The 24,969-nt window shown below is 45.1% G+C and overlaps 1 protein-coding gene across 2 annotated transcripts in view; it reads right to left on the bottom strand.

The window, feature by feature from the left end:
• The window catches only part of Chat (choline O-acetyltransferase), a 45,420-nt gene that overhangs the window by 1,612 nt on the left and 18,839 nt on the right, over window positions 1–24,969 (bottom strand). For both annotated transcript variants that reach the window (XM_026410862.2, XM_026410861.2), the window contains exons 7-13: window positions 14,407–14,576; window positions 11,567–11,667; window positions 9,907–10,035; window positions 7,229–7,351; window positions 5,336–5,477; window positions 5,143–5,205; window positions 677–814 (exon numbers count right to left, since the gene is read on the bottom strand). In XM_026410862.2, coding sequence (XP_026266647.2) covers window positions 677–814; window positions 5,143–5,205; window positions 5,336–5,477; window positions 7,229–7,351; window positions 9,907–10,035; window positions 11,567–11,667; window positions 14,407–14,576 — 866 coding nt within the window. The remainder of the gene's footprint in view (window positions 1–676; window positions 815–5,142; window positions 5,206–5,335; window positions 5,478–7,228; window positions 7,352–9,906; window positions 10,036–11,566; window positions 11,668–14,406; window positions 14,577–24,969) is intronic.

Genomic DNA, 24,969 nt, shown 5'->3' with positions numbered 1-24,969 from the left:
GGCCCCATTTAAGCCTCTTTGGCTTCAGAGTCTTTGGTCCCCATGGTGGGACACTACCTCTCAGGTTGAAGGTAGTGCCACATAATGATCAGAGTACCTGCATGGGTGTGTTCCTGGCATGGGTGGGTGTCCACCTTGCTTAAGTTGAGTCTGTGAGATGGGAAACAAGTGCTCTGAACATTTAGATTATTTTGCCAAAGGTGACATAACTTGTAAGAAGCAGAGCCAGGCAGAGGAGGGAGGGATGGAGAGAATGGTGAATGGGTATGGGGTGGGGGGGTGGTTAGATAGGAGGAATCAGTTCTAATGTTCTATGGCACAGTAGGGTAGATGGTTGACAACAATTAATGAAATATTTCAAAATGGATAGTAAAGAAGATTTTCAATGTGCCCAACACAAAGAAATGATAAACGTCTGAGGTGATAGATATGTTAATTATCCTGATCTGACCATTACACATTGTATATAAGTACTGCAATATCACACTGTACCCTGTAAATATGCATAACTACTAGGTGTCAATTAAAATTTTAAAAAATTTTTGAAAGAGGCAGAGGTAGAGTCAGAACTTGCCTGACTCCAGCCCTTGGGCTCTCAACTACTGAGCCCTCTAGAAAGCTCACTGCTTACACTCTGGGTTCTCTTGGGTCATGACTGTGCATACAGGGCCTGTACCTGGCTGGTGGAGAGGACAAATCGGTTGCTCATCAGATATGTCTCATCTGTAAACATCTCAGGTGGCTCCTTGTACAGATCCCGGGCCAGCTCCCGCAGTGCTAGCAGGTGGTTGTCGATGGCCATTCCTGTTATGGCCTGGGTGGTTGGGGACAAAGAACAAAAGATGGGACATGGGCTCCTCTGTGCATCCTTTTCCCTTACTCTCTACTCCACAACACTAATGGTGACTCCAACAGTCATGGCTCCTGCTTACCCAGTGCTTGCTACAGCCAAAGTATGTGAGTGGCCACTTAGCATCACCACTTTACCTCTGGCCCTGGGGCCAGGTGCATTTCTGCAGGTATAGGATGAGTCCAGAGCAGGTTGGACTGTACCCTGAGGATGTCTGAGTTAAAGGTCAGCAAGCATCCACTCTACACCCACATCCACATGGTGCTCCAATGGAGGAGTGAGATTGACCTGGCCAACCCAACCCAAGTAGCAACCTGCTCAGATCTGGGAGGGAGTTTGGGGAGAAGGTTGTGTGCTGGGTCCAGGGACTGCTGAGCCCCATTCAAGCACTGGGAAGGGTGTCTCTGACTGTCGTGGTGGGGGGCTTCATCCTCTGGCAGGAGACTAAGGAAGGCCGGCCAGAGAGCAAGAGGTCTGTTGCTAAATCTTTGCCACTTTGTGGGCCCCAGATCAATTCACATTATCTAGATTCGTGATCTAAGAAATCATTTTGAGCCAGGAGCTAGATAACTTAGCAGAGGCTCTGCTGACATTTTCAAGGGGAAAGAGCTACTTGAATAATGAGATATTTTCTCTCTCTTTTTTTAAAAAAAAATTACAAAGATAAACTCTTATCAAATCATAGGCTAATAGAGCTAGGGCTTCAGAATTTTAATGCAGGAGGGACTCAGAGGGGTGGTGTGTCTGGAAGTGGGACCAGGGCACTAGTTCTGGCCTTACTTTCTTTGCATACTGTTATTATTATTATTATAATTACATGTTTATCTGGGGGCAATTGGGGGACTGTGGAGACTTGCAGGGAGGGCTATCCCGCCCCTATAGCAGTAAACTTCAGATTAACTTCAGGGTAAATTTGGGAGTTTCATAGTTCATAAATTGGCCATTTCCTGCTACAGCCCGTCACAGGGGGAAAACTTCCTTCCCTGTAAACTTTGCTTAGGTTTACAAAGCACGTTTTGGGATTTGACAGCTGTTCTCTTTCAGTTGAGAATGAATGCATAAAGATGATGCATAAGGTCTTTTGCTAAATCTTGGCCACTTTGTGGGCTCCAGATCAATTCACTTAATCTAGATTCATAATCTTCAGAAGCCCCAGGCTCTCTAAAGGCACCTGGTTAACAGTCTGAAAAGACAAGGTTTACAAACCACAGCTCATTTTTATATGTTTTATTTATTTATTTACTTGTTTGTTTGTTTTGCAGTGCTGGGGATTAAACCCGGGACCTCATGCATGCTAGGCAAGCACTCTACCACTGAGCGACACCCCCATTCCCCCATCTATCTCACCTTAGATGTGCTCCATTAGGACAGACAGGAAGAGCTATGAGCCTGTCCATAAAGGAGATGGCTCTTTTCATTTCTCAGGCTACTCTATTTAAGCTCTGATTTGTGTCCAAAAAAGCAGCCGCTCTCTAGAGCAGCTGATCCACCTCTGTTTTCACCAACTCTGTACCAACTGTAGCAAGAGCTGAGTTAACAGGATGTTTAGATTAGAGCCACGAAGAGTTATGAGTCAAACGACTCATGGTTCAGGCTCTCATTCAGGGAAACTCTCAGTGCCCACCATATGCCTGGTACTGTGAGGTACTGAGCAACAGTGGAGAACAGAGGAGTCAAAGTTGGAGCCGTCATAGAGCTAATGGTGTCGTGGGGGTGGGGGGACAGGGAGCCACCAACCAACAAAAAAACATATCATCATAAATGAGGAAAGAGATGGGAAGGAAAAGTACAAGGTGATAAAAAAGTTCATGAGAGGGCACCTAAACCACATTGTCTCTGTTATCCAGTCTCAGGTATTCAGTTATAGCAGTTAACACTGACTAACAAATCAACCAGCCCTCTTCTTTTCAACCCCCACATCCACCTTGTTTTGGTGGGTGTCCACAATGCCTGAGCCACCCCAAGGCTCTGCAGTGCAGTTCATTGGGGACCCTGGCTTCTCTTGCTGTTTGCTAAGTCAGTTGCTAGCTGTTCAACTTTCTAGCTTGGACACTTTGATGTTATCTTCTTTCCCATTCTCTTTGCCCTACTGTATTTATGGGTTAAAAAAATTCCTATCTTTTTAGAGAGTTTCAGAGTGAGTGTCATAAACCCTTGTGTTCAGTTTGCATGTTGAATCAAAAGTTTGCGTTGACTTCTTTAACCCCTACTGTTGCCCAGTGGAAGCCCTTAATCAATTCTCCTTCAGTGTCCTAGAGCTTCCTAATCAGCATCTCTGCTGGTTGGCACACCACCACCTATCAATCCCACTGGTTTGTATACTCCATACTGGGGTAAGCTTTTAACAGGAAATCCAACATCTCCTGCTCCTCTGTCCTTGGTCAGCTGTATACACAGAGCTACTTTTCTTCAAATGTATCTTATTCTCCCAAGACTCTTTGCCTTTGCACCTGATGTTCCCTTCTTGGGTTATCCTCTCCTCTCTTCATCCTTCAAGTCTCATGTGGAGCAACACTTCTTCTGGAAAGTCTTTTTTGGATTTTCCAAGCAGAGGAAAGAGCTTCCTTCTCCATGTTTGCTATTTCCTCCTGAGTGCTCTTTTCACAAGGGATTGGACTTGACTTTGAACAGCCTCTCCTCCAACTATATACTAAGCTCCCCAAGGATAGGGTTTATAGGCTTCTTTTTTTTGTTTGTTTGTTTTTTTAGTACCTAGCACTTCTCCTGGCCTATAGCAGGAAAATACAACAACAACAAAATATCCACTGAATACAGAATATAAACTTGCTGTAGTTTGAATCTGAAATGTCTCTCAAAGGCTTGTGTTAAAGGCTTAGTCCATAGGTTGGCACTATTGGATGGTGGAAATTTTAAGACATGGGCTTCATGGGAGGTCTTTTGGTCACTGAGGAAGGAATGTGTGCCCTTACCAGGGATAGTGAGAACCCAACCCCTCCTCCTCCTCCTCTTTCTCTTTTGCATTCCACCATGAGGTGAATGGCTTTGCCCCACTATGGGCTCCCATCATGATGTGCTGTCACCAAAGGCCTGAAAATCATGGGGCCAACTGACCATGGACTGAAACCTCTGAAACTGTGAGCCTAAACAAATCTTTTCTCTTCCTAAGTTTACTATCTTAGGCATTTTGTTATAATAATGGAAATCTGACTAGCAGAGCATTTAATTTTTCCCTTACAGAACAAACATAACTCTTCAGATAAAAGGGACATAGCAACTGAGAAGAAGTTGCTAAAATCCAGAGCCAGGTGCGGTGGTACACACCTGTCATCCCAGTGGCTCAGGAGGCTGAGGCAGGAGGATCACGAGTTCAAAGCCAGCCTCAGCAAAAGCAAAGTGCTAAGCAACTCAGTGAGACCCTGTCTCTCAATAAATTACAAAATAGGGCTAGAGATGTGGCTCAGTGGTCGAGTGCCCCTGCATTCAATCCCCAGTACCCCCCCTGCCAAAAAAACCTCAGAAATGTATTATAGTTGCTTTCAAATATATAGAGTAAAATTTGATCAAAACTTTTCATATTATCCTTCAAAGATGGTATTGGAATGATTTTCTATCAATATATTGATTATCAGCCCAAGCAGATGCTTATTCTCTATTGTTTGCATGCAAGTGATATCTTTGCAGTGCCAGAAAATACATTATTTCCCTAAACCAGGGAAAAGGCCCCCTTACAGTTTTTTTTTTAATATTTATTTTTTAGTTATAGGTGGACATAATATCTTTATTCTATTTTTATGTGGTGCTGAGGATTGAACCCGGTGCCTCATGCATGGTAGGCGAGCACTCTACCTCTGAGCCACAACCCCCGCCCTTCCCTTACAGTTTGAATTCACTATTAATTTTCAGTGCTGGTAGCATAAATAAACACATGGAAATTAAAAGCAAAAATCAAACCTAGGTGGGAATAAATACTGCCTCCCTCGCAAGTGCAAGTACAATTGTGAAAGGTACACAAGCTGCTTCCATTCGTCAGCCCAGAACCCCGTTCCCTCACATTTGACCTCTTTTGTATAAACTGTAAAGTTCTATGTTATTATTAACATTATGGTTGTTTCAAAGGACTCCTAATACTCTTATAAAATCTCAGGAAAATAAGGAACAGGGTGCTCTCTATGTTCTAAAAACAAGAAAAGAAGATTCTGAGAGGGAGGTGGCCAAACCACTGGCAGTTGGAGATGCTGTTCTCACCCAGGGTCTTGTGCCACAGCCCCAATCCTGACAAGCTCTGGCTCTGGGCACAGACTGTGGTCACGAGGAGGCACGACATCACTCACCATGACTGTGTACTCAGTCTGGGCTCGAATGGCATCCTTTAAAAGCAGCAGTTTCTCGGAAGCCTGTCAACAGAGCAGAGGGTCAGCGCACAGGGCTTTAAGGAGCTGGTGTCCAGGAGCCCAGTGGACGGGCAGCTCACGGTGGCCTCAATGTCTCCCTCCTTGTGTCTCCTTAGGATGGTATGGGACTTACTGGAATGGCAGCCTTGTGGTCAGTCATGGCTCTCACAAAAGTCAATGCCTGTGGGGTGGCAGATCTGATGTTGTCCACTCGCCCCTCCCGGAATCGGCGAATGGATGCACTCTCATAAGTGGGCACCAGTCTCTGGTGGAGCCTGCAGAAGATAAAGGATGAATGGCAAATGGTAATTTATTCTCAAGGAATCATAAACACTGAAAGAAAAATAGCCTTGGCAGGCTTTATTTTTACAGTCCTGACTTGACTTGGCATAGTATTTCATTTTAATGTTAATAGAATTCTAGAGGAGAATTCCCGAAGATGAATGCTAGGGGGTCTCTAATGGGAAGAGCTGTGTACATTTTTATACATTGGAAATGCTATGTTGATATAAAATAAGAGATGACTGGTTGCTTTTTAAAGAATTCCCAATCTGTGGGAAAACCTGGAATTTCTGGTGAGACCTGATGAATGAGTGATTAATAGCACAGAATGGAATAATTGCACCATTAATCATTTACACCCAGGAGGGAATCCTATTTTATTTAAAACAATTCAGCCATGGCCTCTGCATTAAGGCAGGGAGGGGTTTTAGTGATGTTGAGTGTAAACTGCTGCCCAGGTCACCCTTTCATGGCTGTGCCTCTCCTTTCTTCACAAAGCAGACCTGAAAGAGGCCGTTCACTTGACCTGCATAGGAAGGTGTGTCTGGCATCTGTATGGATTATTTTGACAACCTGGTTATCCCAGCAGAGCTCATGATAGTGGCCAGAATAACAGTAGCTACTCCCCACGACAATCAAGGGACACGTCTTTCCTTGTGTGTGAGAACCAGGTAAGGATCCTCAGGTTTGCAACTTGGCTGGCACATCCCCTTTCCTACCAGTCAATAAAATCCTTAGTGTTGAGGGTAAGAGAGCAAAATAGATACAGAGCTCAGAAAGGGATAGGGATCACCCAGAGTCACACAGCAAGTCATGCCCCTGTATCTTAGCCCTCCTGCACTGGGTGGACCTTTGAGGGGACCATGAGGTATGACAGAACTGGGTGGCAAGGGAGAGCCCAAGGTGGCTACTTCAGGTAAGAGAGTCCAGACAGACCTCCGAGGGCTGACACTTGAGCTGGAGGTGACTGGGGTGGGAGGGCAGAGGCATAGGCAGGACAAAGTTCTAGAACTAGAAGAGAGCTTGCAGGAGGGTCTCAAGCATGGTGGGAAGCCACCCAGGAAGTTTCAAGGGGGCAAGGGATGAAGTCTGGTTTGCAGATCTCATAGTTCATATTTCATGAAGTGGGGGTAACAGGGGACAAGAGGGGGAACAGAGAGCCCTAGGGAGTGTGCTGCAGTGGGTTAAGCCAGGGATGAAATTAGCTTGGGAGGGGGGGCTGGTGGCAGTGGCCGTGGAGGGCAGAGGATGGGCTTGAGAGACATTTGGAGAACTGACATGGAGAAGTGGCAGGGTGGGGCGTGGGGTGAGAGAAAAGGTAGAATCAAGAATTAGTTCCAAATCCTTGACAGGACCAACTAGGGGACTGTTGGTCCCATTTCTTTATCAAGGTTGGGGAACTGGGGAGGAGAAGATTGCCCCCACAGAAACTCAGGTGGGCTGGGTAAAGTCGAGATGCAGAGCAGCATCCACAACTCGGTGGTCCTCCTCACCTGCCTGGCTCTCCTTAGCTCTGCATGCCAGGACCTTTGTGCTCTGTGCCATGGCTCAGGCAGTTCCCCGACGGTGACACTCTTCTTTTTCCTTCCTGAGGTTGGATTTTTTACTCAAAACCCAGTTCAGTGGCACTTCCTCTATGCAGCTTGCTTTGGTCATCCCCAGCCCACCGGGCCCCCAGAAAGCCAGCTCTCCCTCTAGACTCCATCAACTCACTCGGACTCAGGTCCATTTCATCTTGGCTCACCTGTAGAAGGCCAGCTGTAGGGCCACCTGGATGAAGGCATCAGGGCTGCATTTCTGCTTCTTAATGAATGTTTTCCCATAGTTGTCAAACTTATAGACAACGAAGTCAAGATTCTTTACTATTCTGTAGGAAAGAAAAGATACTTTTATTGCATGTTTTAAAAAAATGCATATACCACAGAGCCCACCCAAGTTTCTTACTCCTGGCTCACATCTTAGTCCTCCAGAAGATGAGGACACAGTCCCTGTCCGCCAGGAATATGCTGGGGTGTCAGAGACATTGCCTTGACCTATATAAGTGTGCAGGACCAGGGCTGCCCTGGGCAGATGAGCTCAGCTGGACAGGGGGTGGCTCTGCTCTGGCAGGGAGGTGGTCCTAGCTGCATTACGAGGCAGGGAGAAGCATGGGGAATTAGCAATATTTGCATGGGCAGGGCCAGCACTGCCCACAAACCAAATCCTAGCAGCCTGTTACCCACAAAGTAGGCCTACAGAGGCCATTCATTTGACCCACGTAAGAAGGTGTGGCTAACATCACTGTGGACTCCTCTCTGGCTACTCTAGCAGAGCTCATTTCTTAACTGGCTGCCAGCAGCATGACCTCACCAAGACTCATCCTCAGCGTCCTGTAGGGAAGAAGGTCCTGCGGCCTGCCTGACTGCTTGTCACAGTCACCTTAGTAAGGGTTACTCATCTGGAGCTTTCACAGTGGCTGAAAACCTGGTTTATCCATGATATGCCTGGGTCTTTATCAGAGTAATAGGAAACTTCCCCGAGTCTACATGAGAATCTTAAGCTCCAGCCACCCTTAAATACACCAGTCTCCTCCTTCAGACTGCCCAAAGGAGCACTGTCCAGCAGGGTCCACACCTTCTGCCCCTATTCTTGCCTGAGCATGAAGCGCTGGGAATGCAGCCCAGCCCCTGCTGAAACCCTCCCTGGGGCCTTAGTGTGCCCCCTTGGGCCTCCTTGGATTATCCCTACCTCACAGGAGCTCAGCTCTCAAGGGGCTCCATCAGGTGCTGGGGACGCACACAGACTTAGAGGGGACCCAGTTTCCTCAGGATTTGCCCCTCAGCCTGGCCTCTGACAAACTCTTTGGACAGACTGAGCTCTGTCACCAGAGCCACTTGGAAACCTCCTCCCATTCAGGCCTCATCCCCCTTCCAGGGGCTGCTCAGGCCCTCAGGGGTCCTCCTGATTCCCCACCCACAGACCTTACCTTGGTCTCCAGAAAGAGGAGCCAGGGGCCTTGCGAGCACATGGGGCCTGCCTGGGGACCTGAAAGTGAGCAGGCTCCTTCTTCCCCCAGGACTCATAGGCCCACCCACTTATTCCTCTGGCAGCCCACTTATCCCCCGAAACCACCCTGTGAAACTGAGAGGTCAGGATCATTCTATAGAAATCCTGAGACCTCGGCTCTGCCCTGCTAAAGCTGAGCAGCTCCACAGCAGCTCTCAGTAAAACAGTCACCTCCATCTTTGGGCCTCCCAGCCTGACCACAGCTTGTCCTTATCATCTGTGCTATCCCCACAGTCTCCTTCCTGGCTCCTGCAAGTTTCCCCACACAAGTTCCTCCAGGGGCTTATCACCTCCAGCAGGGCAAGCTCCAGAGCCCATAATATGAGGACAGCGCACTTCTGCACGGTATGGCCCCACTTTCCCTTCTGTGCCCTAATTCTGGCCATTCTGCCTTTGCTGATCTCCAGACCAGCCTGGATCTTTAAGAACTGGTACAAGCTTGAACAATCTTCCTTTCTACCTCTTCCCCATCTACCTGCCCCTGGAACTCCTATTCATCCTTGAAGGCCCACTTCTGCAAAGCCCTTGCTCACTGTCCAGGCACAGTTCAATTTCTGTCTCTCTCTAGGTTCAGGTCTATATGCCTCTCTTTCATTTGGGCACTGATCTTCCCACTTCACACGTTTGGTCCTGGAATCTGCTTCCTCCTCTAAAATTATGGAGGATAGGCTTCATGGCACATTAATTTCTGTGTTCCCAGAGCATTGCCACAGGTCTGGCACAAACTAGAGCTTGGCACATGTTTGATGAATGAATAAGTGAGTTGATGAATGAATTCCTACATTCACACTCACTTACTGAATGAAGAAATGAACAACTACAGTTGTCCAGATACGGTTGCCAGTCCCCAGCCCCCACCACACATTACCATTGTCCTTGGCCAAAGCCCACCCAGAAGGGCTCCGTGGTCCTCCTGCCTGGCTCCCTCCTTCCTGGGTCCCGTTAGGGCCTGAACCCCCCCCTCCCCTTAGGGAGAAAGGCTCCCCTTGTCAAGTTGCAGTGTAAACTCAAGCAAATTGAGTAGCTTGGATTCAAATGACCTATTCAAACCAGTTGTTTATTACTCTCCCAAAGCAGGGGATGATTTCCTGGCCTTGACTCTGCTCAGTCAGGTGAAACCTGCAGAAAAAAATAGCTCCACGTTTGCATTTTATGGAAATGACAGATACTTCAGCAAGGTTATTTCCTGAGAGTTATAACTCCCTTTTAGTTTGACTACATTTCCATGAGGGGTGGGGGTGGGGTGGGCCCTGGAGGGGAGGCCGAGTTGCTGGGGTCTTTGGAAACTTCCAGGGTGCATCAGCAGCAGCGGGGGGAGGGGCAACTCCGGGCAGCCCCGGGAGGATGACCCTGGAGGAGACTTTGAGTTTCTCTTACCGTTGAAGTTTTTCAGCCGAGGAGGCTAGGTGGCCTTGAATTTCTGGAGAACATTTCCACCTCAGCCTCCTGGGAGCTGGGAGCTCACTGACAGAGTCTGCTCGGACCAGCTTCTTGCTGTTCTTCATCCTGTGGGCACAAAGGGGCCACCTCCTGAGGCTTGGAGGGCTGCAGGACAGCATTGTTCCTCTGCCACTGCGATCATCTTAACTGTTGGTTGGTGCAGCCTTGGAGTCTCAGAGGGTATAAGCTGCCCCGAACTGAGAGGTAACGGATAGCTATGAGCGGTGGGAGCTTGAAGTTAAGGGGATAATCTAATAAACTGGGCCTACTGTGCTGACCCCCATATGCTTTCTGTTAAAAACCAATTTACCTGCAGCCTGCCAGTCTTAAGTCAGAAGCATGTTACATTCCCCAGCAAACAACCTGTTATCTGCAAAAGAAATGCAGGCCCAAAAAGCCAATAAGAGGAACACAAGTTATCTTAGAGGGGGGAATTTTGTGACCCTTAAATAGGGAACTCAGGGAGATAAGGATAATTCTCCCAACCATAAAATCTATAAGAACAAGTTCTAATTAGAATCAGTCAACGTGGACCAAAGCAACCTAGAGTTGCCCTGGACTGTTAACCATGCTCAGTGGGGACTTGGAAGTTTGAGGCAATCCTGCTGTCAGTCAAAAGTCAAGGGATAGACCTGGGTAGGACTTTCTAGAAACATCCCTGGAACCCCCACTAAAACTGGAGGGCAAGAGGGGGTATGACTTCCTTCTCATCTCTGATAGACCCACTCTCTCCCTTGAGAGTGTCCCCTTTTCTTTTTTCCTAATCTTTCTAATAAACTCATGTCTACTACATTAAGTGTCATGTCTGAATTTTTTCTGGTGTGATTGTAACAATTCATGAGAGAAGTCTGCTATGGCTCTCTTGGCTCCTTGGTTCTGGGGCAGGTCCTTGCTCTGTAACAAACCACTGTACAGATGAATAAACTGAGGCTCAGAGGGGCCACCAAAATTTGTAAGAGGCAGAGCATGATTCTATTCAGTTTGCCTGACTACCAAACACATTATTTTTTTTCCTGTTGGTCATGTTATACCAATAAGATTTACATAAGACTTGGAGAGAAATATAGGAGCAAGCTGCTGTTCTATTTTCAAGGGTTGGTTTGGGTTTTAGTGATCCCTAAGATTTCTGTGGAAGAGATTGAGAATTTAGAACCAGGGAGAAGGTGCTAGAAGAAAATGATCAAAACTAAAAGGAAGAAAAAATGCAGTGTGTTTAAGGGATAGAGAAGCAGAGTTCAGAGGCTGGGGAAGACCCAGGCTGGGGAGGGAGTAGTCATCACTCAGAGACCTCCCTCTGTGCTGGGTCATTAGTTGGCCCAGTCCTGACTCAGGACAAACAGCAGGTATTGGTCTGAGCTTCCTGGACTAAAGCAGATGTTCCTGACAATTCCATGCCCGCCTCTTCCGGATGGCCCTACATCTCTTGTCCAGTTTGCAACTTCCATTTGGGCCACATTTAAGCTGCTTTCCCCCAAAACATCTTTTACTAAGCCACTTTCCAGATGGACACAGAGCCCCTCTCTGGTGCCACCCCAGTTTTTCCTGGCCTGGTGTGTCAGCTCTGGGCGATCTTCCTGTGTTCTGCCCCTGGACTCACATGTGTTTGAGCAGATGCTCTGTGCACTGCACCAGAACGATGCCATCAAATGGGGAGTGTTCACACACCACGCCACAGGTGCCGTCTCGGCCCACCACAAACTGCAACAGGGAAGAGAGAGGTGAGCCTCTGGGAGTCAGCCTTTCACACCAGCCCCTTGGCTCCAGGTCGGGTTCCCCTGGCGTCTTGGGGTACCTCTCCTCCAAGGTACTTTATTTCCTAAAGAGAATGTTGCATGTGATTGCAGTGGCCTGAGCCACTGCATGTGAGTCTCAGACAGCTCTACACTGGGCGACCTCTTTACCACAAAAGCTAAGTGCAAAGGAGACCCCCATGTTCCCTGAGTGAGGCAGTCCAGGGGTTCCTAGTGAGCACACGTGGAGCTCCTTCTCCTTTCCCTTCATTGCACACGTCACAGACACCATCTTTACTGAGATCATTTGTTTGATGAACCCTGTTTGTTTTGGCCACCACTGATTTTATTCCCAGGATCTAGACCCCAGAATAGGTTCACCTCAGAATAGGTGCTGCATTATTGCAATGAACAAATGAATGAAGATGATGATCTGATCTGGATAGTAAGTAAATTCCTAGGGAGAAATAAAATACCCCTTGACAGGGGTGAAGGCAAGGTATACTGAGGATGCTCTGCTCCTCGCTGCCAGGAACCCGGTTCTCAGTTCTGCTGCTGCCATGGGGAGTGGGGAGAGCTTCAGCAAGATGCTTTGAGTCTTTGAACTTCAGATTGCTTCACTTAATACAGGCCCAGCTCAGCCCAGCTCGGCTCAGCTCCCAGGATTAAGATGAGGATTAGAGAAAAGGAGTAGGATCCATAGACACCCTAAAAATTACTTGACTTTTTTTGATGACTTTACAAAACTATATTTATCTTACTTGTGAAAGGACCATAATCAGTGCAAAAGGTATAGGAGGAGATGATGAGAGAGATAAAATTTGGTTCTTAAAGTTTAACTCAAAGTGGGTCTGGCATGTGGTTCATCACACCGAGGAGACACAAGTCCTTCATCCATAAAGGAACAAACAAACAAATAAAAGCTCACCGGGTGCCATAGTGCACACCTATAATTTCAGCAGCTCAGGAGGCTGAAGCAGGAGGACTGAAAATTCAAAGCCAGCCTCAGCAACTTCGTGAGATTCTTTCTCAAAATTAAATACATAAAAAGGGCTGGGGTGTGTGGTTCAGTGGATAAATGCCTGGGTTTAATCCCTGTTACAGAAAGGAAGGAAGGAAGGAAGAAAGGAAGGAAGGAAGGAAGAAAGGAAGGAAGGAAGGAAGGAAGGAAGGAAGGAAGGAAGGAAGGAAGGAAGGAAGGAAGGAAGGAAGCCAACAAGCTCTGAATCTCTTTCAGGGGACCAGAACATATCACACACACCCCAGGGCTTCTTTCCAGTCTTTCCCATTGAATACCACATACTGGAATCTTTACTACTATTCTACAAATGAAAAGGAAAATTAACTAACTTCCCACAGAACTTCTCTCCAAAGGCATCCCTTGCTGACTTTTTCTTTCTCCCACCACTCCCTGCCTTTCTGTGCCGAGACTCATCCTTCATCTTCTCAAATTCAGATTGATGGAGCCTCTCTGGACTTCCTGGCTCGTCTGATCAGCTGTCCTACCTATGAAAGCCATCTGGAGGCCAGCACAGACTCTCCGACATTAGTGCCTTCTGTTCCTGCCACTCAAAGGAAGGGAGGAAAACAGTATCTTTTAAAAACTGCTCATTGCTGGGTGAGCTGGAACACGCCTGCAATCCTAGCTACTCAAGAGGATTATGAGTTCGAGACCAGCCTCAGCAAGGTAGCGAGATTCTATCTCAAAATAAAAAAGGGCTGGGGATGTAGCTCAGCGGTAAAATGCCCCTGCTGGGTTCGATCCCCAGAACTGAAAACAAAACAAAACAAAAAAGATGCTCCAAGGCTTATTATGTTCCTCATCCTGGGCATCCATTATATCTTTTCATTCCACAGCTGCTCCATGAAAGATCACAAGCAGTTAGCTACACTGTGACAGCTAAAACAGCCAGCACACTGGCAGGAGAACCCGTCAGAAACAAAAGAATTGACAATGCAAACCAACAAAAAGGATAACACAGGGACAGAGATTGAAAAACGAGGTGTTCCTCAGAAGTGCTCACCAAATTGAGCCCTGCCATGCCGAAGAGGAGCCCTGGTTTGCCTGCTCTTTTAAATGGTCACTGTGACAGTATGGTAGCTTTAAAACTGAAAACAAACAGATCTGGGATTGGCATGTTGAGGGAAGAAAAGATGGAGAACACTTCTTCCTCACCTGCCTGGGTATTTTCCTCTAGGTGGAAGTACATATTGTGTTCTAGGATGATGTCATGTGAAGGAGAAAACATGAATTATTTGATTTCATTTGAGGACTTTTCTTCTGTAGGGATGTTAGGGTTGCCCCATTTCTCAAGGATTAAGGAAGGTATGATGAAACCAGGTGGTAGCCATTAGGAAAAGCTGACATGATTCTCGATGAGTGTGCCGGGGATTTATTTGGTAGAAATGTGGCGGTCTCCCATCACTTTTATGTCCCCACCATACCGTGTGTGATGGGGGTGGGGGATGAGACCCAGGTGTGACCCAGATCTTCCTGGCACAAGCTGCAGGAGGCTGGAATTTTCAGCTGGGCTCAGTCACTTACTCCTGAAGAGCTCTGGCCAATCCAGAGGTGACAGCAATAGTACATCTCAGGACCCTTCAGCTGCCCCATCCCCACCAAATCCAGCACCCTGGGTACAGAGGCCAGTGGATGCACATGCTGGCTGACAGTGCTGGACTTGGCTCTGCAGAAGGGGGCACTTACCTGCAGGGACTTGTCATACCAGCGGTTTGCCCCATTCTTGCTGCAGCCTCCTCCATGAAGGAGCTGGAGTGCCCTGTTGGTGTCACTGAGCTCCCCACCACTTGGGGCATCCAGGCACACCAGGCAGATGCAGCGCTCAATCATGTCCAGCGAGTCCCGGTTGGTGGAGTCTGTAGGACAGGCAAACATGGCCTCAGCACCTGCCCCAGGGCTGGGGTCCCCCTCCCAGAGCCCACACATGGAGGGCAGCCTTGAAAACCTTAGAGGAGGGCAGTGAAGTCAGCTAGACTGTCCTGAACCTTTATCCTACCCTCGTGGTCTCTGCAAGCATCCTGGCCTTCAGCTGTGGCCAGTTCTACCTCCAGTATGTGCACCATTGGCCCTCCCTATTAGGGTAAAAGGAGATATACTTGGACCCTCAGTTCGGCCCGTGTTGCACAGGGACCCCAATTCATCCTCCACTTGGGCACCCTTGAGCCATACCTCTGCATAGGCATGTTTATTTGTCTTGAATCATGATTTTCAAACATTTAAATTAGTGGTTGAAGTTTTAAAATTAGGCAATAATTTCATGCAAAAATCTGAAGGAAAGGTTCTGCTTGCCCCTCTTTCCAGTTCATGGTTTGGAGTCAGAATCATAGACAGAAGGGCCAGGCTGCCCCTGAACCTGCATCTGGATGATCATCTGGGGCCATTGCAGGCATGTGGAACTAACTCATCAAGACAAATAAACTAAAAGCCACTAGGTGTGCAGGAAACATGTCACTTGGGAGCCCCAAGCCTGGCCTACAGCTTGCTTTAAAATAATTCTCAGGCTGCTGGACATTATCCTACAGGAAGGGCTTTTTGAAAGCCATGCAAGCCCCCAAATAGTACCCCCCCATCCCACCACAGTGGCCCTGGAGGAACTTAGACAAGGATGGTTCCTCAGGAGGGGGAGTTAGGCACAGGGGGCTTGACTTCTCCCCAGAGGGCACCGAACCCAAGGTTCTTCCTAGAAAGTGAGTCAGGCTAGCCAGAGGGGCTGCTCTGTGATTCTTCCACCAATCATAGGTTTTTTTTGTTTGTTTGTTTGTTTTTTTAAATCTCCTGATGGGGCCTGATCACAGATGCCCGTGGCTGCTGCTGCTGGAGGTATTTGCCCTTCTTCCAAACGGAAATCTCTTTTGTGTTGGTGCCCTGCTTTCTCCACCATCCCATACTGAGTGAGTGTGGGAACAGACAACCTATCTTTGGTTTAAAGTCCACCAAAATTTTTTAAGTCCACTAAAATCAAAGTTTAGTATTAAGTTCAAAATTCTAAGGAGCCATATCAAGACCTACAGGAGAGGGCTGCAAATCTCCCAAGATCCTGAGCTTGGGGCTAGATACAGTGATAAGATCTGGTGCAGGGAAACCAGCCTCCCTCAGCCCCAGGGAAGGGCTGAGTGCTCTATGCATGGGAAGACAAAGTGCATGGTGTTGGGAAACAAATGGCCATTGTGTGGCAGAGATTCCTAGCTGCATGCCAGGCCTCCTTTCCCCCCCTTATTCATAGGACCCCTGGTACTTAGCTTGGCACAGAAATTACCAGTTAAAGCTACATTTCCCAGTCTCCTTTACAACCAGGAGCAACCAAGTGTCTAAATTCTGCCAACAAGATCTAGAAATGCTATCTTACAGCTTCTAGGAAATCTCCTTAAAGGTAACTAGCACACGCTCTCTGCCCTTCTCCCTACTTTCCTCCCTCCTGCTGCTTGGAACGCACATGTAGTGGCTGGAGCTGTCACCTCCATTTTGCCTTCTTCAAGCCTGTGGTGTACACCTCCCCTTAACCCCCAATGTGGTTGCTCAATCCTAATTTCTTGTGATGGGTCTTCTCAATAGCTGCTGGATAGGTGGCCACCTGTGCTGGTCCCTGCTCTGCCCAGGTGATTTCTTCAGGTTCATGAGAGGTGTCCACAGAGGTCCTTGAATGAAAGGTGTCGCCAGTCCCCACTTATTCCTTTACTCTATCTGCAAATCTTTGGGGAATGAGATGGACTCCACAGCAGGCCTTCCACTCTGGGGAGCCAGCCCATCTTTGGGACATTCATTCATCCATTCCTGCTTCTTGTCTCCCTTGCCCCATTATACTCCTGCATTGCCCTCATGGTCAACCACTTGTACCCCCTGGTCACCTGTGTACATTCCATTTCCTCATCAGGGCCCTTCTCCTATTCTGCCTATCAAATCCTGCTGGTTAGTCTCTTTTGAGCTCCCTGATCCCCTAGCAGTGCTGGCCCTATCCTCAAGGACTCCTGACACCCAGAATCCACTGGCTCTGCAGCCTGCTCAGTACAGACATGAAGGCCTCACTTTACCAGCCAGGTTGGACTCCCTCAGTACCTGAGTCCAGGGCTGGACCAGCTCTCTCTATGCCCACTGCCTCCTGCTGTATGGCATGTGACCCTGCCAGCCCCACAGCCCCACACTTCAGGCAGTCACTGCTGTCCAGCACATGCAGCCCCCTGAGCACTGATCTGATGCCCTTCCCATGTCTGTGAGCTCTCCAAGGACAAGACCTGGACCTCTATACAAGGTTGGCACAGGAAAGTGTCCATGGTTCGTAATGGACTTCAGTGTGCTTCTGTTGGTCTGGCCTGGGTGGGGCTGAGATGTGTGAACCCAGCTCACAGGAGGGCCTGGAGGAGCTCTGCTAGCTAATGAGAAAGGTCCATGGTTCCTCGAGAACAGGAAAACACTACATTTGGGGCATCAAACATCAGAGATGGTGGGGGAGTGCAGGCTGGGGGTGAGGCTGAAAACAAGGTAGGGATTCCCTTTCGTCTGCAAAGTTCCTCTGCCCCCTGCCCCCTCCCCTCCAGTAGGCATCTCTGCAGTTGGCCATGGTGCTCAATCAGTCCTGCACCAAGCTCTGTGCTGGGCATCACCTTGGGCTTGCAGGCTAGCCTGTGCCTTCACAGCATGGCAAGGTCTTGGACAGGCCTCAGTCAGATTCAGATATGAGTGAGGAAGACAGTGATGTGTCAAGAGGGAGAAAACGGTATGGGGAAAGGCTTGGGGGACTGGGAGCAGACCCCCGGTTTGCAGATGGAGCTTGGCCTCCAGCTTATGGATGGAGGCTGGAGGATTTAGAGGTGACTGGAAAAACATAATGATGTGAGGCTATTAGCCAACCTCTGTTGAGCCCCTATGATGTGCCAGTATCAACCTAAGCATGCATGTTGGTGAATATGCAATAGACATCATTGTCATGTCTCATCTGCAAGTGAGAAACAGAGAAACCAAATATCTTGACCTTAGGCAATTTCCAAAGCCTCACTTGTAAATGGGGGATGATAATAATCATTCAGTAAGAGGGAGGAGTAGGTTTGATCCCAGGCATTGAACTCCAATGCTTATGTTGGGAGCAGATCATCAAGAGTTGTGAATGTTAGGCTCAGCAACAACAGGGAGTCACCAAAGAAGGTTGGACCAAGGTTAAAATAGTCAGAGTAGAGTCAAAAATGCCTGGCAGCATGAGAAGGGTGTGGACCTGGAGGCCAGTCAGGGACCATGGGCAACTCAAAAGCTGCACACCTTAGCCCTGTTGGCTATGCCTTGCTGAGCTGCAAGAGCCTGCTGGGTATCTGGCCTCACCAAGATTTCTTGGAAACAGCCCTAAGATCAGTGTGGGGTGGACAAGCTGCAGCTCCCAAGAAAGCCCACAGCAAGCCTGATCTGCTAGGAGACTGGAGGAATCACAAGGCTGGGCATCACAAGGCTGGCAGCAAGAAAGGACTGTCCTCTGGGCATCAGTGCCCCAGCCTCCTCCAGGCAGGAGAGAAGGATGCCTGAGGAGTGGCTGAGGTCTTGCCATCTCCTGCAGGCTGTGCAGGGCCCAGCAGCTCAGTGTTGCTCAACAGAAGCCAGGTTTTGGCTCATTAGACAGAGTGAAATGGGAGCAGGACAGAGCTGAGAAACCAGGTGGCCTTGCAAATGAACTCCCTGCATACAAGTGCTGATCGTTCAAAGGCTGACAAGTTTATCGTGTAAGGCAGAAAATGAACTACACCCAAACCCATCCACCATGACTCTGGCCCAAATGTAATGGAAACACAGGCAGGTGGGATGGAGGCACAAGGCAGGAGCTGTTTGTCTTGTGGCATTCTCACGGAGCATATCGGGGCTCACTTAATGTGGTAAATCAATCTTCTTCAAGGAGGCCCTGCTCAATAGTGAGGTGTGTGAGTTGAGTAAAAAGAAGAGCTGGCCCTGACACCCATACTCAGGGCATTGACAGCTTCCATGGTGCGGAAATTCCAGAGACTAGAAGGTCTTGGGAACCCCCGAGGCTTCTGTTAGAGGTCGAAAGCTTTAAGACTGACTCAGGTGAGCAAAGATAACAGGCACATCTAGTATCTCTGTCTTTGGAGGGCTGCATGACTCTGTGTGGCTGCTCTTTAACATGCACATCTGTGCATGAGCACATAAGGACATACAGAGTCCTCTCTAGGACACTTGTCATCCTTGATCTGTTACCAGGGAAATGGGCACAGGTCAGATTTCTACTATGCTGACTGTCCCCATCACACAGGGAGATGGAGGTACTGACCTCCTCTTCAAAAGCATAAAGCTTCTAATCCCTTGGCAATCCCATCTGAACAGCTTTCCTCCCCTGGTGAAGGAACTGTATCACCTTTGGGGAAGTAAATCTACCATCACAAGTCCCATATTCTTCCCTGCTCCATGGCCTGGAGGGTGATTTTTATGTCCCAATAATCCCCAGAGACTGAGAGTCCAACAAAATTATTTCTTGCTCATTGCAAATGGTTCTTGCAAATTAGAAATGCATTGACTTAATTTACAAAAGCACCCTTTAAAAAGTTCAAGGCGGCAGGTCTTTGGCTTCCAGGAAGATGGAGTAGGCTTTTCTCTATCCTCCCACTGTAAACCCTGGATGTTACACTTTTTAAAAAAATATTTTTTTAGTTGTAGTTGGATACAATACCTTTTTTATGTATTTTTATATGGTGCTGATGATTGGACCCAGCATCTCACATGTGCTAGGTGAGTACTCTACCGCTGAGCTACAACCCCAGCCCCCCCCTGGATGTTACATTTAAAACAAACATGAATCTGGAAGTCAGAGGAAGGAAAACAGACCAGCCTGGGACCTCAGGACCAAAACAATACGGAGACAGATCTGTGTGTGTAATGGACTGAATTGTGTCTTCTGCAAATTCATATATTGAATCCCAGATCTCTAATGTGAGTGCATTTTGAGGTAGGACCTTTACAGTGGTAATTCAAGTTAAATGAGATCATAAGGGTGGGGCTCTAATCCACTAGGACTGGTGTCTATAAGAAGAAGGAAAGACTAAAGATGTGTGCACAGAGAAGGGCCATGTGAGGAGACTGTGAGAAGACAGCCAGCTAAGGACAGAGGCCTCAGGAGACTCCACCACTGCCAGTACCTTGATCTTCAACCCCCAACCTCTAGAACTATAAGAAATGCACCTTTGTTGTTGTTTAAACCACCCAGCCTAGGGTATTTTGTGATGGCAGCCTGAGCACACAAATATACAGGGTATTTTTCCCCCTAAAATATCCCACACTTGGAAGAGGAAAAGCCAGCAACATAAAATCTCAAGTAGGCATAGAAAACCAAATGGAAAAAAAAAATCTCAACAAAAGCCTGCTCTCTATGTCCAAAAAACAGGGGGTTGGGTGTGATGGGAGGCAACCTGGAAAGATATAGACTTTTAGATAATAGCTATTCTTGTTCAGTTATATATCACAGGAAAGACTGTCATTCTACACACACACACACACACACACACACACACACACACACCAAACACACATACACACACACCTCAAATCCCAACCCTCCACCATTTACTGTCAGCAAAAGCCAGCGGGTAGCCTAGACTTTGTACCATCACTGGTCCATAATGAGGCATCTCAACCTCTGGGGTTATCAGAGAAGGCATGATATCATATGGAAACTTAGACTTCATCTCTACTGGATGGTAATTAGTCCCCTGGACCCTGTCCGACTAGTATTAATAGAGACCACATAAGGAGCAGGAATCCCCACTCAGCAGCAATAAGAACTACCTGTCCTAGAGTATCGATAGAGCCCAGGTGAAGACCCTGGATTTCTGTTTTGACCTGCTGCAGCAGTGTCAGAGTGAGCCCGCTTAAAAAGAGTAGGCTTCAGTAAGCTCTAGAGTCCCAGAACATCATACATCCAAGTTTCAACTCAACAGAGATGACAGATATGTTAGGACCATGTGACAGATTATTCTAAACCAATAAATATTAAAAATGTGTCAAACAATTCTGAAGAAATTTGAAACATATGAACAGAACCATAAAGTCTCGGCAAAGCATTATAAATCTCAGCAGAGGGTGGGAGAGGAGATATAAAGAGTCAAATAGAAATTTTAGAAATGAAAGAAATGATAACCAATGTAAGAAGGCTCAGTGGATAGACTCAAGAGCAGAATTTAGGGGTGGAGAAGAAAATCGGGAGGTTGAAGCTAGAACAATGGAAATTACCCAATATGAACAACAAAGGAAATAGATTAGAAAAATAAAATATAAACACATAAATAAATAAACAAATAAGCCCAAGAAAACTGTGACACACAAGATCTAGCATTCATGTCATCAAATTCCCAGAAAGAGAGGAAAAGAGCAGAGCGGAAAAGTACACAGAGAAACAATGGCAAAAAATGTCCCCAAATTTGTCAAAAGACATCATAAACCTAAAGATTCAAGAAACTGACAAAACCTGAAACAGGATAAGTTGAAAGATGTACATATTAATAAATATCATAGTCAAACTTCTGAAAACCAAAGACAAAGAAAAATGTTGAAAGCAGTGAGAGAAAAATGATACTCTGTCGACAGGAGAAAAGCAATTGGAATAACAACAGATTTCTTAGTAGAGGATAGAAGGACGTGGCACACATTTTTCAAGTTCTGAAACAAAATAACTGTCAACACAGAATCCTAAATCCAGGTAAAAATATCTTTTGGAAATATCTTCCTTAGAAGGCTGGGCTCAGTGGTGCATGCCTATAATCCCAGCAGCTCAGGAGGCTGAGGCAGGAGGATCATGAATTCAAACCTAGCTTCAGCAACTTAGTGAGGCCATGGGCAACTCAGCAAGACCCTGTCTCTAAATAAAATATTAAAAAAAAAAGATAAAACAAAAATTTAAATGCCAGAGTTTAGCTCTCACATATAAACTATTGCATTAAGTGTAAATTATCTAAATATACCAATTAGAAAACAAATATTGGCAGATTATATTAAAACATTACCCAGCTCTGTGCTATTAATAAGAAACTCCCATCAAATATGATATAGGTTTGTTGAGAGTAAAAAGAAAGAAAAAGATCTATCATGCAAACATCATGAAGAAAGCAGGAATCACTATATTAATGGCAGATAAAGTAAAATTCAGAATAAAGAAATGAATCAATCATAAGGGGAAAATAATTTAAAATAAAGGGTAAGTCCATAAAGCAATCATAAATTCATGTGTACCAAAAATATCACAAATGTGTGAAGCAAAAACGAACAGAATTAAAAGAAGGAATAGATAAATCCACTATTGTAGTTGGAGACTTCAGCCTCTCTCTGTTGACAACTAATAGAACAACTAGACAGAAATTTAGTAAGGACATAGAACTCAGCACCATCAATTGTCAGGATCTAGTTGACACTTATAGAACATTTGTTCAGTGACAGCAGAATGCATTTTTTTAAGCACCCATGAAACATAGGTTGAGATACTACCTCCAGGGATAAAACAACCTCATAAAATTGAAAATAATTTAAATAATACAAAATGTGTTTGTTTCTGATCATAGTGGAAGCAAAGTGGAAATTTAAAAAAACTGAAAAATAACATGAAAAATGTTTAACATTTAGAAACAGAATAACACTTCAATAATCTGTGAAGGGAGATTTTAGGGAAATTTTAAAAATACACTGAAATAAATGAAAATTAAAATATACATGTCAACATTTGTGAGATGAAGCTAAAATATTAAGATAAAGGAAATTTATAGTATTAAATGCTTACTTAGAAAAGAGGAAAAGTCTCAAATCAACAATGTAAGTTCTCACCACAAAAACCTAGAAAAAGGGGCTGGGGTTGTGGCTCAGTGGTAGGGCGCTAATCTGGCAAGCGTAAGGCAATGGGTTCAATCCTTAGTACAACATAAAAATAAATAATTAATTAAAATAAAGGTATTGTGTCTATCTATAACTAAAAACATTTTAAAAAAGAACTAGAAAAAGAAAAGTAGGAAGAAAGAAATCATGGAAAAGAGGGGGGAAAAAGAAAGAAAATCAATAAAAAGAAAATAAACTTGGTTCTTTTAGAGGATCAATCAGATTATTAGCAAGACCAATGAGAGAGACGAGAGGGAGAAGAGCAAAGGCGGGGGTCAGGGGAGGGAGAGAATGCATTACCTATATCAGGAACAAGATGGAGGATATCACTTTAGGTCCTATAGATACCAAAAGTGAATAAGAGAATACTTTGAACAATTCTACACATAAAAATCTGATAATTCAGATTAACTTTAAACTTCTACCATGCACTAAATATAAAACAGATAATTCATGTATGTGTGTGTGTGTATGTGGTGCTGGGGATTGAACCTAGGGCTCTATGCATATTGGCAAGCACTCTACCACTGAGATACCCTTCCGGACCTCTATAGCTATCAAGGAATTGAATTTGTCAGTTTAATCCTCTCCAAAAATGTATCTCCAGGCCCAAATGATTTTCACCAAAAAAAAACTCTACCAAACATTTAAAGAAAAATTAATACCATATCTGCACACTCTTTTCTAGAAAATACTACAGGAGGAGAAACTTCCAATTGATTTTATGAACTTGCTATTACCATAATGCCAAAACGAAACTAACATAGTACAAAAACAAAGCAACCATAGACCAACATAGGTGCAAAAGTACTGAATAATACATTAGCAAATAGAACTAAGCAAATATAAAAATAATTATACACGATGTTCAAGTGGTGTTTGACTCAGGGATGCAAGGCTATTTTAATACTTTAAAAAAAATCGATGTAGTTCATCATATTAACAGATTAAAAATGAAAAATCACATGAATATTAACTGTCATAGGAAAAAACATTTAGCAAAATTCAACATCCATTTATGATAAAATCTCTTAGGAAACTAAGAATAGAAGGGAACTTCCTCAATTTCATAAAGAGCATCTGCAAAAAAAAAAAAATCTATGGCTAACATCATATTCAAAGGCAAAAGAAGGTATCCTTCCCCTAAAGATCAGGAATAAGACCAAAATATCTACTCTCACCACTGGTACCCAACATAGTACTAGAAGTTCTGGCCAGTGCAATAAGGCACACAAAAAAAAGGTGGGTGGGGGGAAAGACTTACAGATTAGAAAGGAAAAAATAAAATTGCCACTATTTTCATGTAACACAATTTGTTACATAGAAATTCCTAAAGAAGCTACAAAAGCAAGCAAACAACAAGAAAAAAAAAACCCACCTAGAATTAATAAAAGAATTCAGCAAGGTCACAAGATACAAGATCAACATATAAAAATCAATTATATTTCTGTCTATCACTGACAAACACAGAGACATTAAATTAAAAAATACAGTGCCAATTCTCATCATTCAAAAGAATTTAAGGTTTTTTTAGTGTAAATCTTGAAAAACAACATATAGAACTTGTATACCAAAACAAAGCACAAACCAAAAAGAAATCACAGAAGATATAAGTAAATGGAGAAATACACCATGCTCACACTTCAGAACAGTCAACATATTCAAGATTTTAGTTCTCCTCAAATTGACATACAAGTTTAGCAGTTTCCATCAAAATTTCAGTAGGATTTTTTGTAGATACAGATGATGTTATTCTAAAATCAATGTGAAAAAGTGAAGAAGCTAGAATAGCTAAACCAATTTTGAAAAAGAATAAAGTTAGAGGAATCAGTATATCTAATTTCAAGACTAATTATATTAAACTATTTTATCAAGCATGGGTGATACCGGCAGAGGGATAAACACATATCTCAGTGGAAGAGAACAGAGAATCCAAATATAGACCCACAAAAACATGCCCCATTGATATTGATTAAGGTACACAGATCATTCCATGGAGGAAGGATGGCATTTCAATAAATGGCACTGGACCAACTGGACATTCATGGGCAAAGAAAAGAAAAACCTTGAAATAAAACACATGCCTTATATAAAGAATAAATTTAAATGGATTGTTGGCTTAAATCTACAATATAATACTATATAACTTTCAGAAAAATATGAAAGAAAAGCTTTGGCTTTTGGTGAAGAATTCTTTTGGCAAAGAACCTTAGATAAAACCAAAAACATGATCTATAAAAAGAAAAAAATGATAAATTGGACCATAACAAAATTTTAAAAAATGTATTTATTGAAACATTGTTAAGAAAATGGAAAGATGGACTGGGGATGTAGTTCAGTAGTAGAGCACTTGCCTAGCATATGTGAGGCCCTTGGTTCCATCCCCAGCACTGAAAACAAAAGAAA

Source organism: Urocitellus parryii, chromosome 5, assembly GCF_045843805.1.
Source record: "Urocitellus parryii isolate mUroPar1 chromosome 5, mUroPar1.hap1, whole genome shotgun sequence".
In the NCBI taxonomy this organism is placed as follows: domain Eukaryota; kingdom Metazoa; phylum Chordata; class Mammalia; order Rodentia; family Sciuridae; genus Urocitellus; species Urocitellus parryii.
This window is presented reverse-complemented; position numbering and strand designations above follow the sequence as displayed.